The sequence below is a fragment of the Sciurus carolinensis genome, chromosome 1 (assembly GCF_902686445.1).
Source record: "Sciurus carolinensis chromosome 1, mSciCar1.2, whole genome shotgun sequence".
Lineage (NCBI taxonomy): Eukaryota > Metazoa > Chordata > Mammalia > Rodentia > Sciuridae > Sciurus > Sciurus carolinensis.
This window is the reverse complement of record NC_062213.1, coordinates 97,745,426-97,758,967: the sequence shown is the minus strand read 5'-3', so window position 1 is coordinate 97,758,967 and position 13,542 is coordinate 97,745,426. Positions and strand designations below refer to the sequence as shown.

At 49.0% G+C, this 13,542-nt stretch overlaps 1 protein-coding gene, 1 long non-coding RNA gene and 2 other non-coding genes across 7 annotated transcripts; 2 read left to right on the top strand and 2 right to left on the bottom strand.

The window, feature by feature from the left end:
• Positions 1-547: 547 nt before the first annotated feature.
• LOC124966966 (uncharacterized) lies at positions 548-11,171 on the top strand. Of its 2 annotated transcripts, none has more exons than XR_007105445.1 (4): positions 548-683; positions 3,861-3,927; positions 4,765-5,945; positions 7,042-11,171. It is a non-coding gene; the product is annotated as an uncharacterized LOC124966966 (long non-coding RNA). The 2 variants fall into 2 exon arrangements; XR_007105446.1 differs by having other exon boundaries at positions 3,856-3,927.
• Positions 4,903-7,006, bottom strand: C2cd4d (C2 calcium dependent domain containing 4D). 3 transcript variants are annotated; one of them, XM_047528872.1, is made up of 2 exons: positions 6,741-7,006; positions 4,903-6,170 (listed from the first exon to the last, which is right to left on the bottom strand). In XM_047528872.1, the coding sequence occupies exon 2, from the start codon at positions 6,074-6,076 to the stop codon at positions 5,015-5,017; it is 1,062 nt and encodes a 353-aa protein (XP_047384828.1). In that variant the 5' UTR covers positions 6,077-6,170; positions 6,741-7,006; the 3' UTR covers positions 4,903-5,014. The 3 variants fall into 3 exon arrangements, with proteins under 3 accessions (XP_047384828.1, XP_047384820.1, XP_047384837.1); XM_047528864.1 differs by having other exon boundaries at positions 4,903-6,275; positions 6,842-7,006; XM_047528881.1 differs by having other exon boundaries at positions 6,842-7,006.
• On the bottom strand, positions 8,663-8,735 carry Trnam-cau (transfer RNA methionine (anticodon CAU)). Its single transcript has one exon. It is a non-coding gene; the product is annotated as a tRNA-Met (tRNA).
• A 528-nt stretch (positions 11,172-11,699) lies between the features above and the next one.
• On the top strand, positions 11,700-11,772 carry Trnav-cac (transfer RNA valine (anticodon CAC)). Its single transcript has one exon. It is a non-coding gene; the product is annotated as a tRNA-Val (tRNA).
• Positions 11,773-13,542: the final 1,770 nt, after the last annotated feature.

Sequence of the window (13,542 nt, the reverse complement as noted above, 5' to 3'; positions counted from 1 at the left end):
CCAGGTCTGGACAGGGGTGTGGGCAGGAGCAGGGGTGGAGGAATGTGGAGCAGAGGAGCAATGGGAGAGAAGAGAGGAGAGAAATGTCACCCTGGTTAGTTGGGAGGAGAGCCCCCACCCTGAGTCTGCCCACAGTGAGATCTGCATTGGAGTCTGAGGATGGTCAAGGAAGAAGGCTGCTGTGAATCTCAGATGCCACAGTTCTCCTGCCCTGCCTCAGCCCAGAGTTTGATTAGCTGGGCCTGGCTCTCCTGGTTACCCAAGAGGCAGCTGGCCAGGGGCCAGGCTGCAGCAGGAGGCTCCCTGGCACCTCCTCTTGCTCTCTCTCCCTGCTGGTAAACAGCAGAGCTGGAGCCAGCCACGCCACAGCCTCGTGACTCGCCCACTCCCCCCAACCTGGTGCACGTGGCACCTGGCGTGGAGAGGGCAGGCAGCTGTCCCTTCCCTCTTCTGCCCTCCCATCTCACCATCCCTTACTCCTGCCCCACCCTGAAACTTCACATTCTGTTACCATCAGCGCCTCTGTCCTGGGTAGTTCCCAGAGTCTCCCCAAGGCTGCAGCTTGAGGGACAAAAGTTAGAAGAGGAGGGCTTTCCAGCTCCTAGGGTGATTGATAAGGGGATAGAGATGGAAGAAGAGGAAGGGGAAGCTTTTGAGGCCCTTCTTGTACTGAGAGTCCGAAGGTATGTCAGGTTCTGATTTTTCCCATGTCTTTTTGGTGAAACGGGCCCACATACACTTCTCAGCATAAAACACAAGGTTCATCAGTTGGTTTGGGCTTCTACTCCCTGGGCAGCTTGGGAATAAGAGGCCAAGCACAACCCCACCCAGCACCCTCCGACTGACAAGTTGTGCTGGCAAGAGGCAGGGGAAGGGAGGGAAGTGGGGAATCTGTCTCTGTTCTCCCCTTCCCCTAGAGCTCCAGGGCCTCCTCTCTCCCCTCTATCTTCCCCTCCAAAGATCTCTCTTCCTCTGATTCTGGGTGTCCCTGGACCCTTCCTGACTATACCCTCCCCCAAATTGTGGGCCCAGAGTGGAGGTCATGCAGAATGCTTGCACTTGGGCATCTCCAGCTAACAGGAACAGGGGTGTTCCTCCCATTTCATGCTGTAGTGTTGGGTGGGGAGGAAGTGTCTGGGGGTTGGGAAAGACAGGGTCCTGGCCTGCAGGCCTCCAGTCACACACCTCCTAGGCATTCTCATGACCCTACCCCTTCCCTGCCCTAAGAATGAATGGCTTGGGTTCTTTCTGCTCAGCATTAGAAGGTAACTTGTTTATTCTTTTGGGAAGTCCCCTCTCTTGTTTAATCTTCTCTCTTGCTTCAATCACGGCTTTTTTTTTTTTCTGGAGGAATCTGTCAGAGCTGGGCAGTGATGATTTCCTCCTCAAATACATTCTTACATTCTTATGCAAGGAAAAGACTGATAGGGATCAGAGAATCATTTCACCCCCCACGTGCCCAGTCCCCTTATCAAACGCGGCAATCTCAAAGCAGGGGGCAAACAGCCTGCAGGGGTGGGAGGTGGTGGTGGTGGCTTGGAACTGGGGAGCAGTCACCAACTTCTCTTTCCCTTCCTCTCCACCCCCTAAACCACAGAAACCACTTAAAACTCAGCACAAGCCTGCCCTTCCAGGGAGGGCCTGGGGGGTAAAGATGGAAAATATGGGGTGCTGAGTGGCCTGCAATGCCATGCACAGCCCCAGCCCACTCCGGGGAGAGCCCTCTCCTGTGGAAGCCTGTTCCAGTGCTGTGGTCCCCAGTAGAGACCACCTTTCTTTGGGTCCTAGGAGCTCCATGTCTGGGAAGACCTCCACCCACCCAAGCAAGTCAGGAAGGGGGGCTGTACCTCAACCATTAAAAAAAAGGACAGCAGCAGGTTCTGTGAACATCTATAGTCTCTAGGTCTCTCAGTCTCCAGTCCTCCCCCATCCTGTCACAAAGGCCACAGTGGGTGGAGGGAACAGTGGGAGTTTGACCCTAGCTTCTGGCCTTGAACTTTTCGTGGTGACCGACTGTACCTCTCATCCAGCAATTAACATTAAGAGTCGCAAGGGCTTGGAGGGTTGAAAAGCGGGAGCTCTGATTTTTGGAGCAGAAAGACTAGTAAGAATGTGGTCTGCCCTGTATTTGCTGTGAGCCCTGAGGCAAATCACAGCCCTCAGTAAAAGGGGTCAATGACAACAGTCCAGACCTATGTTGGTGTCAATGCTTCAGGGCAGTCTGCACATAGGAGGGGTTCTTAGGGTGCATTTGCCCCCAGAGCATGTTTCTGCATCTTTAAGTCTTACTAACAGGATGCTCCTCTGGGGACTTTCTGGCCCCCACCACATGCCATCTTTATAGCCTCCCCTGAGCCTATGGGTGGGGTGGGGTTGGGAGTGTTTGGTTAAAGCCAAGGTCAGAAACCTTCCCTGTTGCCAAGGCTGATCCCCAGGCAAGTTTACTTAAACTCTTTTATCTATTTCCTCCTTTGTAAAATGGAAATAATAATACCTACCTTACCAAGTGGTTGTGATGACCGATATCAGAACATGTACTGGTACCAGGTAACATACAGGACCCAGTACAAAGTATTGAGGTTAAAAGAGAAGAACAGTATTTTGTTTTACTCCTCCTTTTCTCTATTCCTATAATATTTCCTCCCTTTACCGGAACCCCTCTTTTCTATTCCCTTTCCTGCCTTATTCTTCTCTATATCACCAAGTAACAGTCTTTACATTTTACTTGTTCATTTTGTAACATGTCTGATCCCTCTGTTTGGATCACTGCTATATCCAATGCCTGGCACCCCATAGACCCTCCCTAAGTGTTTGTTGAAGAAATGCATGAATGAAGGTTTTATATGAACTTTAAGTTAATTTCCGTAGTCTGCGTGCCTGCTTGCTCTCCTTCAACTCTTTCTTTCTCTCTTTTTCCCAGTACTGAGGATTAAACCCAGGAGCACTCTATCACTGAGCTACAACTCCCAGAACTTTTCATTTTATTTTGGTACACTAAGTTGCCAAGACTGGCCTTAAACTTGGGATCCTCCTACCTCAGCCTCCCACATAGTTGGGATTATAATTGTGCACCATCACCCCTGGTTCTTTCCAGATACTTTCAAATCTAATTGTTCACTAAGGGTTGTAATGGGAGGGTTTTGCCACTGAAGGATAAATAAAATACAGTAGTAGAGGTAGGGCTAGACCAGTGGGTGGACTTTTCACAGTTCACATGTATGAATTCAAGTTGCCAGGTTGTGCAAGGATTAGAGAGCTATCATCCTGGGAAAGGAGGATCCTTTCAGAGTGACCTGGCGGGGAGGCAGAAATTCAGTTGTGGATATTGTGGTGAGGTGATTAGCAGCTAAGATCCTGGAGCCAGACTCCCTGGGTTCAAGTGCTATATGTACTTTTTATTAGCCGTGTAAGGTCCAAGGTCACATTGGATAACAGTAGTGCTTGTAGTAGAGTTGTTGGGAGAAACAAATAACTGGGACAAGTTGTTGAAACAAATAGCTCCTTGTGTGAGGATAACTGTGTAGCTGCTAGCCTTATGATTGTTTGGTCAATACTACCACCTGGTGGACATACCTGGAGCAAGGTTTCCCCGGGGCCTAGGGTTATGTGGTGGGGACTTAATCAGGGGAGGTTGAAGGAACTGGGGAGTCAATTGAATGGAGAGGTATGTTTGTTGATAAAATTGCATATGCTAAGGTGTGGAGGTTTTGTTTGGACCCAGCAGGCTTAGCCCTGATACAGGGCACAGCTGGCACCATGGAACATGGGAATGGGCCCAAGTGGGAGGGAGCAAGAAGTTGAATTGACCTAGGGCCTCCTTTCTTTCCTTCCTCCCTCCTCCAAACTTGACCTGAGCCAAGAGGAACCAGTTCCAGGGAAGGTGGAGGTGGAGAGAAGAAGGTCACTGTTGACGTCAGGGACATTCAGGTAGGAGGTAAACACAATCTGACCTACATTTATTAATTCATTTTCCACTCCCTCCTCCTCCTGCCTGGGGTAGACTTTTCTGGCATCCCTGAGAACAGCTCTCACATTCTGGCAACACCCTTCCTCCCCGATCTCCACCCTAGGGACATTATTTCTTAGTCATTGGGTATCCAAGTGCTGCCCTGTTTCTTGGTTCCAACCTTGCCCACCCCTCTACCCCCAACCAGGACAGCACAGGTGTAGAAGGGGTAGGCATGAGGGAGTCAAGAAGGTTAAAGGGTACTGTGAGTTCGTCTGACATCCCCTGACACACTCCCAAAGTTCATTTGTCTTCAGGACTGATGTGAGTTTAAGGGGTAAGAAGGGCCAGGTGTGGTAATGCATATCTGTAATCCCAGTGGCTCAGGAGGCTGAGGCACAAGAATTGCAAATTCAAAGCCAGCCTCAACAACTTATTGAGGCCATAAGCAACTTAGACCCTATCTCAAAATGAAATACAAAAGGGTTGAGGATGTGACTCAGTGGTTAAGCACCCCTGGGTTCAAAACCCTGTACCAAAAAGGGGGGAGGGTAGAGAGGGAAGGGTTATTTCCCCTCTGCAGCCCCAAGGAAACTCTAGGGGAAGGTGGCATGTGTTGGTTTCGACACAGAGCTCTTGGAGAGGGACTGTGATTGAAGGGTTCCTAGAAGGTGTGGGTGTCTTGCAGGACAGGGACTTTAAGACCTACCCAGACCAGGCTTCCTAAGTAGCCTTGCTTGAGAATGTGGCCTAGGATTCTGTTTTGAACAAGTACTTCCAGAATTCCTGATATCTGGTTATTCTGATGTTCCTCTAAGTTTGAGAACCACGGTTGGAGTTCTGCTTCAACTCAGACAACTGAATGAACTTCTTGTCCTGTGTATGGTCCGGTCAGAGAGAAGAGGGTAGACTGCAAATCCTAGAGCACAGGGTGCCAACAAGAGGAGTAATCCGGATAGAGACAAATGGCCATTTTATTAGCAAAAATAAATACACGATAAGTAGATGGAAAGAATGAAGACCGCGGACCAGTGGAGAGATATGCGGAAGCTGCACTGCAGTCTCAGCTTACAGGCTGAGATGGGCGGGCACCAGGGAAGATCCAGAGCCTAGCCCTCCACCCAAGGGGGGCAGCAGGGCAATAAGGGGCGTCTCGCACTCCCCCAGCAGCACGTCCCTGCGCAGTCCCAAGCCTCTGTCCAGCACTTTGGCCCTCAGACTGCGGGCGGCCAGGTCTGGAGGGCCGAGTCCGTCGAAGAAGAAGTCCTCGTTGAAGATGAGGTTGGCGCTGCATTTGACCACTCGGCTCCGCTGGGCTCTCGGCCGGACGCGGGGCTGCAGCCTTAGCACCACGCAGCAGCCGCCGCCGCCGCTACCGGGGCCCGCCCGAGGCCGGGGAAGGGCCTCAGCGCTCACCAGGCGCAGCCGCAGCCGCCCGAGCCCGGCCTGGTACTCGGCGGAGAGCCGGAGTTGCCCGCCGCGGGGCCCAAGGCGCAGCACGCTCTCCTTGGTCGGCCGCAGCTGGCAGTAGAGGAAATCCAGGTGGAAAAGCGGCGGCGTGGGCGCCCCTGCGCGGCGCGGCGCGTACGGGCTGGTGTCGGACGAGTCGGCCTCTTCCGGGGACAACGAGTCGGGCCTGGGTGACCGGCGCCGGCCAGGACCCGACCGGGGGGATCCAAAGGGCGATGAGTCGGGCGACGAGGCCGTGTCGCTGTCGGGGGCCAGGCAGAGGCGCAGGTCCGGGGCTGAGACATACAGTCGAGACTGCGTTGGGGGGAGTCCCCCAGCCAGGCCGGGCGGCGGCGAGTGGAACAGAGACTCGCGCCGGCGCGTGTGCGGGCTCTCGGGCAGGAATGCCCAGCCTTCGCGGCCCGCTAGATGCGGCAGCGAGCAGGCAGAGGGGAGGCTGCGCCCGCCCACGTTGGGCCCGGCCCGGGGCTGGACGCCGCCTGGGTCCCGGAGCCGAGGTGGGATGAAGAACTGCGGGATGCGATCAGGGGTGAGGACATTAGGGAAGGCGCGCGTGGGTGGGCCCGGGACCCGGCGCTTAGGAAACAGGCTGGAGGGCGCCCGCCGAGCTCCAGGCTCCGCGGTCCCCACCCTGTAGCCAGCTTTCTCTAAGAGCCACATGCAGTGGGTGGGAGTAATGAAACTCCGAATTCCGCAGGACCGAGAGGGTACCAATCCAAGGTCTCAGTTGGGAGGTCTAGTCAGCGAAGCTGGGCTGAGAGAGGAGAAAAGATCCAGAGGTGGGTGATGCTGCGAGTGAACCAAAACCTGGCTGTCTGCTGCGGCGCCCTTGTCCCCAGACTCATGGGGTGCGAGGTCCCTATTTGAGCAAGGAAAAACAAACAAACAAACAAACAAACAAACAGCGAAGTCTGGGCGGACTGGGGAGAAATGGAGCACAGTGCCAGTTTGTAGGTGCAGGTCGGATATTCTAGGACACAGACTCTTCATTGCTACTAAGGATGCCCCATCCACCTATTAGAGGACCCAACACACCTACTAGAACCCTAGAGTACTATTAGGAGAAAGAGTAACATCTGCTTAATCAAAAGATCTATGGTCACAAACACCAACCCAGATCCCGAATCCCGCTCATACACATGCGTTCGGGTAAAAGAACACCGCGGTTCTAGGTGGGTTCACTCCCTTTCGCCCCCGCCCATTCTTAAGACTTGGGCTCCCTCCAAGTTCTGATTTGGGCCCTCTGGACCCTCCCTTCCCTGCCGGGGCTGTGTCGCGGGGCAACCTTCTCAAGATCATGCCAGCCTTCAGCCCTTAGCCCCACCTGCCTCTTTTGGCTCCTCCCTCAATTCTCTACTGGCCTTCCCAGGTTGCTCCTGGCCAGAAAGGGGATTCACTTCTGCTCCTGGCAGCCAGGGTACACACCTGTCTGCTGACCTGAGGACTCCAAGAGCCGGTCAAAGGAGACGTACCTCTTGAGGGGCACAGAATCTTACCCCTCCCCCCAACAACACCACCCCTTTAACTCTGGCGATCTGCTCCCCAGCTCTACCGCATCTCGTGTCTGCAGGGCGGGGCCGGGTCATTGGGTCGCCCCTCCCACTCTCCACTCTTTCTCTCCCTAGGAAACCACTGAGCACAAAGGAACCATTGATTCTCCGCCACCCCCGGAGCGGGGTCTGGAAGGATCCTCAGCTGCCCGCCCACCGCACCCCTGCACCGAGCTACCGAGAGCGCGACGTTCCGAATGTTCGCCCGGGAATCCAACCTCGTGACCGGCTCTCTGGTGCTCTCAGAGTGCAGGCCTTACCTGTGGGCGGCCGCTGGGCCCTGGCCTCTGGCTTCTGGCCCGGAGGCGTGCAGAGCGTTTGGGGAGCAGCTTCCTCTCCAACCTGCTCCCCTAACTCAGTTCTTCTGGGAGGAGCTGGCAGGTGCCCCTGCTGTCTACGTCTGACGACTTTTCCTGGATAAACACACCTCTGTCTCTGCGGCCATCAACCGGGCCTTCTTCCTCCAACCAGAGCCAGATTTCTAGCAGCAACCTGCTAGTCCTAGACCTGGGCTGCTTGGGGGTTGGGAGGGCTACAGAGAAGAGGGTGATTGCCAACAGTGGCCAGTTGTTGCCATTCTTTTCTGTGCATCGACCCCACCCCATCCCTTCCAGGTGAAACCCACAGCATGGCCACACAAAGCCCATCTTCTCCAAAACCCTCCTTGCTGGAACCTTGCCTTGACATCCAATGCAGTTTCTGGAGCCATCCTCAGTAGCTCCCAGGCACGTTTCCCACATCCCAAGGAAAAGAGGCCAGGTTCAGGATTTCTAGACACAGAGACACTGAGGACAAAGATGGATCCAACAGTTGGTCAGAATCAGGCTGACTTTTGCCCTCCACCTCTGGGAGATCCTAGAAAGCACAGGCCACCTCTGATAAAATGAGACTAACGGTTGTGCTCCAGGCACCTCTATCACCAGACTGTCAAAGGAGGCCTGCTCATTCCCTCCTTAGGACCTTAGCATAGGCTATTTCCCTGCCTCATTCCCTTCATCTTTCAGATCTGGAGACAGTATTACTGACTCCCTTCTATCTAAATTAGTGGCACCTATGTACATTTTCACAGCACCCCCACCTTTCTTTTATAGCACTGATCACAGTTTTTTCTATTTATGTGATTTTTAAAAAGATGTCTGCTTCCATTATTAGATTGTAAACATCCTAAAGACAGTGCTTAGCACAAGCCAGGTGCTCCATCAGGATTCGATGAATGAGTAAATGAATGATACTAAGCAGAATTATACTTGAATTAGTTTGTACATCCATTCACTGAGTTCCTAAGATGCATCAGACTCTGTGCTAGGTGTGCAGATATGCAGAGTGGGTAGCTGCTAGGGGAGAAACAGATAATAAATTTGTAAACACTGACCACCATCACAAGACATTATGAAATGCAGGAGACAAGATGAAACAAACCAGTTAATGGCATTATTTTGTCATCTGATACTTGAAAGTTATGATAGAGCAAGTGTTTTTTTTTTTTTTTTTTTTGGTTGGTTGGCTTGTATGCTTTTTGGAGATCCTTAGTGACCCTAGACCTTTCATTCCTGTGATTCCTAACTCAGCTCTGTCCTGGTGTTTCTAGTGAGGGTCATTTGGCTCTATGGACTGCCACCAAGAGCTCCTGCTGTGGGGAAAAGTCCTATGGACTGGGAATCTGGCCTTTTCAACTTTCTAGCTTTTTTTTTTTTTTTGGCGGTACTGGGGATTGAACCCAGGGCCTTGTGCTTATGAGGCAAGCACTCTACCAACTGAGCTATGTCCCCAGTCCAACTTTTTAGCTTTTTGACCTCTAAATCTTACTTAGTCTCTTTTCCCATCTGGTAGAGAGGCTTTACCTAACAGAGTTGGTGTGAGGGCTAAGCAAGATAACTCGTGGGCATTAGTTAGTTCTGCTAAAAGTTTGAGAAAACAGAAAACCCAACTTGATCTGGCTTAATAATAAGTCAATTTCTGACTTCCATAATAAGTCCAGAAGTAAGATTCAGGAAAATTTGACTTTTGTGGCTTCACCCATTCATTCTCTACCATAGTTACTGAGTATCTACTATGTGCCAGGCCCTGTTGGAAATATAGCAATGAGAAAGCAAATAAATTCCCTGGCCAGATGTAGTTTATATATCTGGGGAAGAAAGACAGTAATGAAAACTAAAATACCAAAAAATAGAGTTTAGTAGATGGAAAAAGTGTTGAGAAAATTAGAATGACAGAGGGTACCAGGAGAGAATTCAGTTTTAAATAGAATGGGCAGGGATGGCTTCCTGGAGAAGGTAACATTTCAGAAATATGAAGGAAGGAAGAAGGGCATCAAGGGAAAAGCATTCTGGGCAGAAGGAATCACAAATGTAAAGGCCTGGGCCAGGAACATACCTGGAGTGGTCAAGGAGACAATGGGCCCAGTGTAGCTACAACAGAACAGAGGAGGGGGAAATGAAATCAGAGAGCAAACAGGTTCAGAACGTTGGGGCTTGCAGCCACTGTAACAAATTTAGCTTTTATTTGTGGTGAGTTAAGGAGGGATATGGACTGACTTACACATTAAAGAGATCTGCCTGGTACCTGTGCTGAGAATAGAATGAAAGGGTAAGGGTATAAGAGTAGTGGTAGGGAGATCAGATAAGAGATGCTTTAAGTAATCTTGGCATGAGATGACTAGGGTGTGGATCAGAGAGGGTTGTAGTTGTCAGTTTCTGGATATAGTCTGAAGAGAATCAATAAAGGATTTCCTGCTGGTTCCATCTCCATCCAAGGAGAAACAATGATCCAAGGTTTTTGGCCTGACCGACTGGAAGAAAGGAGTTGCCATTTTACTGAGAGGAGGAAATATCAGGTGATCAGTTTTGGACCTGTTAAATCTGAGATATTTGTTAGGCATCTAAGTGGAGATATCAAGTAGGCAGTTGGACATGTAAATCTGGAATGCAGAGGAGAGGCCCTGGAATGAATCTGATGTCACCCACCTTCATTTCTATAGATCAGGAATCAGATCCTATAAGAAATGATAAGCCAAAGAGCAGCAGAGTTGAGAATAGAACCCGAATTTTCTGCCTTGAAGATCATTGTTCTTTCTTGTACCCTATGAATCCTTCTACTTAGAGCAGGGCTGCTCCATCACTTCTTCAAGTGCCATTGCTGCCACTCCTTGAGAACTTTTTAGTTCATTTTCTGTTGCTATAACTGGGTGATTTATAAAGACTGGGTGATTTATAAAGAATGGAGGTATATTTTGACTCATGGTTCTAGAGGCTGGAAAATCTAAGAGCATGGTGCTGGCATCAGTGAGCACCTTGTGTTGAGTCATAATATGGCAGAAAAGTAGAAGGACAAGTGGGCACATTGAGGAGAGAGAAAGAGCACAAAAAATGGCCACTTTATAACAGTTCATTCTCATGAAAACAAATCCACTCCTGAGAGCAAGGTGTAGTCATCCTCCTAATGACCTAATCATTTCTTAAAGGCCCCACTTCCCAACACCACTGAAATGAAAAGCAAATTTCAACATGAGTTTCAGAGGGGATGGAACACATTCAGAGCATAGCAACTTCCCAGGTGACCCAATGGTCCTTATTTCCTTGCCTTGCTGGTACCATTTTAGAAGAACATGTAGATGACTGAGCAGTACAATCCAGGTGTGGTAATCCTAGCTACTTGGGAGGCTGAGGCAGGAGGATGACAAGTTTGAGGCCAGTCTGGGTAATTTAGTGAGACCCTGTCTCAAAATAAAAATAAAAAGGCTGAGGATGTAGCTCTAGTATGGAGAGAGAGAAAAAAGAAAGAAGGAGGAGGAGGAAAGGAAGAAGATTGGGCAGTACAGAGTACTTTCCACGGTCCAAGTGAAATGGAAGAGGCAGAGAAGGTCAGGCCTTTCTTCCAGGTAGGCAGGCAAGGCTACAAGCTCCCTAAGCTTTTGGATCTAGGCTGTATATCCTGAGACCTTGAGTGGTGGCTTCAAGTGCATGACTTGGCCACCAATGCCCACTGCAAAGCCCTGGTGGGTCATGGGGCTGGTGGCAAACAATGTCTTGCAGTTCTGGCTCCTCACTCAGGACCTGTAATTAATGACCTAGCTCTGTGGTCTCTGTTCCAGGAAGGCCTCAGGGGCTCCTTCTTTAAGAACTGGTATGAGGGCTGGGGATATACTTCGGTTGGTAGAGTGCTTGCCTTGTAAGCACAAGACCGAGTTCAAATCCCCAGCACCACAAAAAAAAAAAAAAAAAAAAAAAAAAAAAAAAAAAAAAAAAAAAGAACTGGTATGAGCTACCAATGTCCACTGTCTTCTTGAACTGGTTGATCTTGCATTAGCTATATGTACTCTGGTTTCTCTTGACACTTGACTCGGGTATGTGGAGGACACATATCCTCTGCCTTAAGCAGACTAAGCTGCCATGTTTACCTGCATCCACTATAATGTGGATTTTACTCCTACCTCCTTCTTTACTGTCAAATCCAAAGGTCTCATTTTATTTATTTATTTATTTTACTTTTTTGGGCCTGTTTATTTTAACTGAAACACAAATATATTAAAAACAATTTGTTTACATAAAATTAAAGGAAAATAAGTCAGTAGAGAACTTTCCAAATTTCCTGGGTTATTTTAAGGTTAGGAGAAAAAAGAAAAGATTTTAAAAAATTGAGACAACAACCAGGTTTGTTCAAATAAATGAGTAGTAACAAAATTCTAAAATCTACCAGAATTTTAAAAAATTTTGTTATAATAACATTGTAGGGCTGGGGATGTAGCTCAGTTGGTAGAGTGCTTGCCTCACATGCACAAGGCCCTGGGTTCAATCCCCAGCACCACCAAAAAAAAAAAAAAAAAAAAAAAAAAAAAGGAAGAAGAATAACATTGTATTTTTGGAGGCATCTATTTTTCAGGGAAGAACATATCACAATTTTAGGAAGAAAAGGGAACCATTGAAATTTCTTTTTTTGAATTCTAGCCAAACAATAAAAGGAATGATTCCTTTAATGATTTTTCCAAAGGCCTCATTTTAGATCTCATGTTTCTCAGCATTTGATTCTATGGACCTCGTCCTCTTAGGGATGGTCACTACTGTTCTGTTCTCACTCTCCTTAGTGGATCCTTGATCTTCTGCCCCAATTTTAAGACTTAGTATGGCCTAAGGCTCTATTTTTGATCCCTTTCTTCCTTCTCTGTCCTTCCCTTACCTCCCTTTAGTGTCACTCTGCATAAGGCATTCCCCAGGGTTCCAATGTCAGTTTTTATATTGACTCAAATTGAATCAGTATCCAGAACTCTGCAGGCACTTCCTATATGGTGGAAGGTCCATGGGTACTTTAAGCTCAATGCACGTCAAACAGAGCTCACTGTCTACCTCTCTTTCAAATCTGCTCTTTCTGTATTCCTAGGGATACCACCTGGAGCCGTAAATCAGAAACTTGAAGTGATCCTATACAGCCCTCCTTCACAAACCTACCATATAAAATGAGTGGGAAAGTCCTGCACTTCTTATATTTGTAACTTTTCTCATCTCCATGGTTCTAACCCATGCAGCCCTGACTGTCTCCAGTACAGAGCCCTGCAGGGTCTCCAAACCAGTGCTCTGGCCTTCAGTCTTTCTGACCCTTTCCTGCCACCAGAGTCATCTTTATAAAAAGCAGAACCTTATATTGCTTCCCAGACATTTGAGGTTTTTGTGGGCCACAAGATGAAATTCAAGCTCCATAGAAGGGATTGTAAAGTCTCCCATGGCCTGCTCCTGCCCTACCCTCTTTCTCTTTCCTTAGACTCTTGCCTTACTAAATGCTTGGGAACTCTCCAAAGTCTCTGTGTTCTTTAATGCCACTGTGCCTTTGTTCTGACAGTTCTCTCTGCCTGGAAATTCCTCCCCTTCTCTCCTGCCTGGTAAGCACCACTTAACTTTTGAGACTGAGTACAGGACCAGCGTCCTTTACAAATTGTGTTCTGTTATGGTTTAGTATAAGGTGTGCCCTCAAAAGCTCATGTGTGAGATAATGCAATAAAGTTTAGAAGTGGAATGATTGGTCATGAAAGCCTTAACCTAATCAGTGCATTAATCCACTTGAATGGGTTAACTAGGTGGTAACTGTAGGTGTGTAGGGTGTGGCTTGAGGAGATAGGTTATGGTGGGCATGCTTTGGGGGTATATATTTGCTCCTTGGTGAGCAGAGCTTTCTCTCTCTCTCTTTCTGTGTCTCTGCTTCCTGGTGTGTTATCCTGAGGGATTTCCTCTTCTATACCTTTCCACCATGATATTTGACCTCATCTCAGGTCCAGAGCAATGGAGCTGGCTGATTATGGACTGAGACCTCTGAAACCTTGAGCACCAAATAAACCTTTTCTCCTCTAAAATTGTTCTTGTGAGGTCTCTTGGTCACAGCAGTGAAAAAGCAGACTAAAACATGTTCAGAGAGTAAAATGGACCTGCTTCCCTTTAGGTTTACACTGCATTCCTGGTAGTAGCCAGAACAGGGATAGGAAGTGCTTGGTGGGCACTCTGTGTGTGTGTGTATTTTGGGACCAGGATCCCTGGCTTTCAGGCGTACATCTTGTGCTGGGTGCCTTACCCAGTACCTGGCACCTGGTAGGTG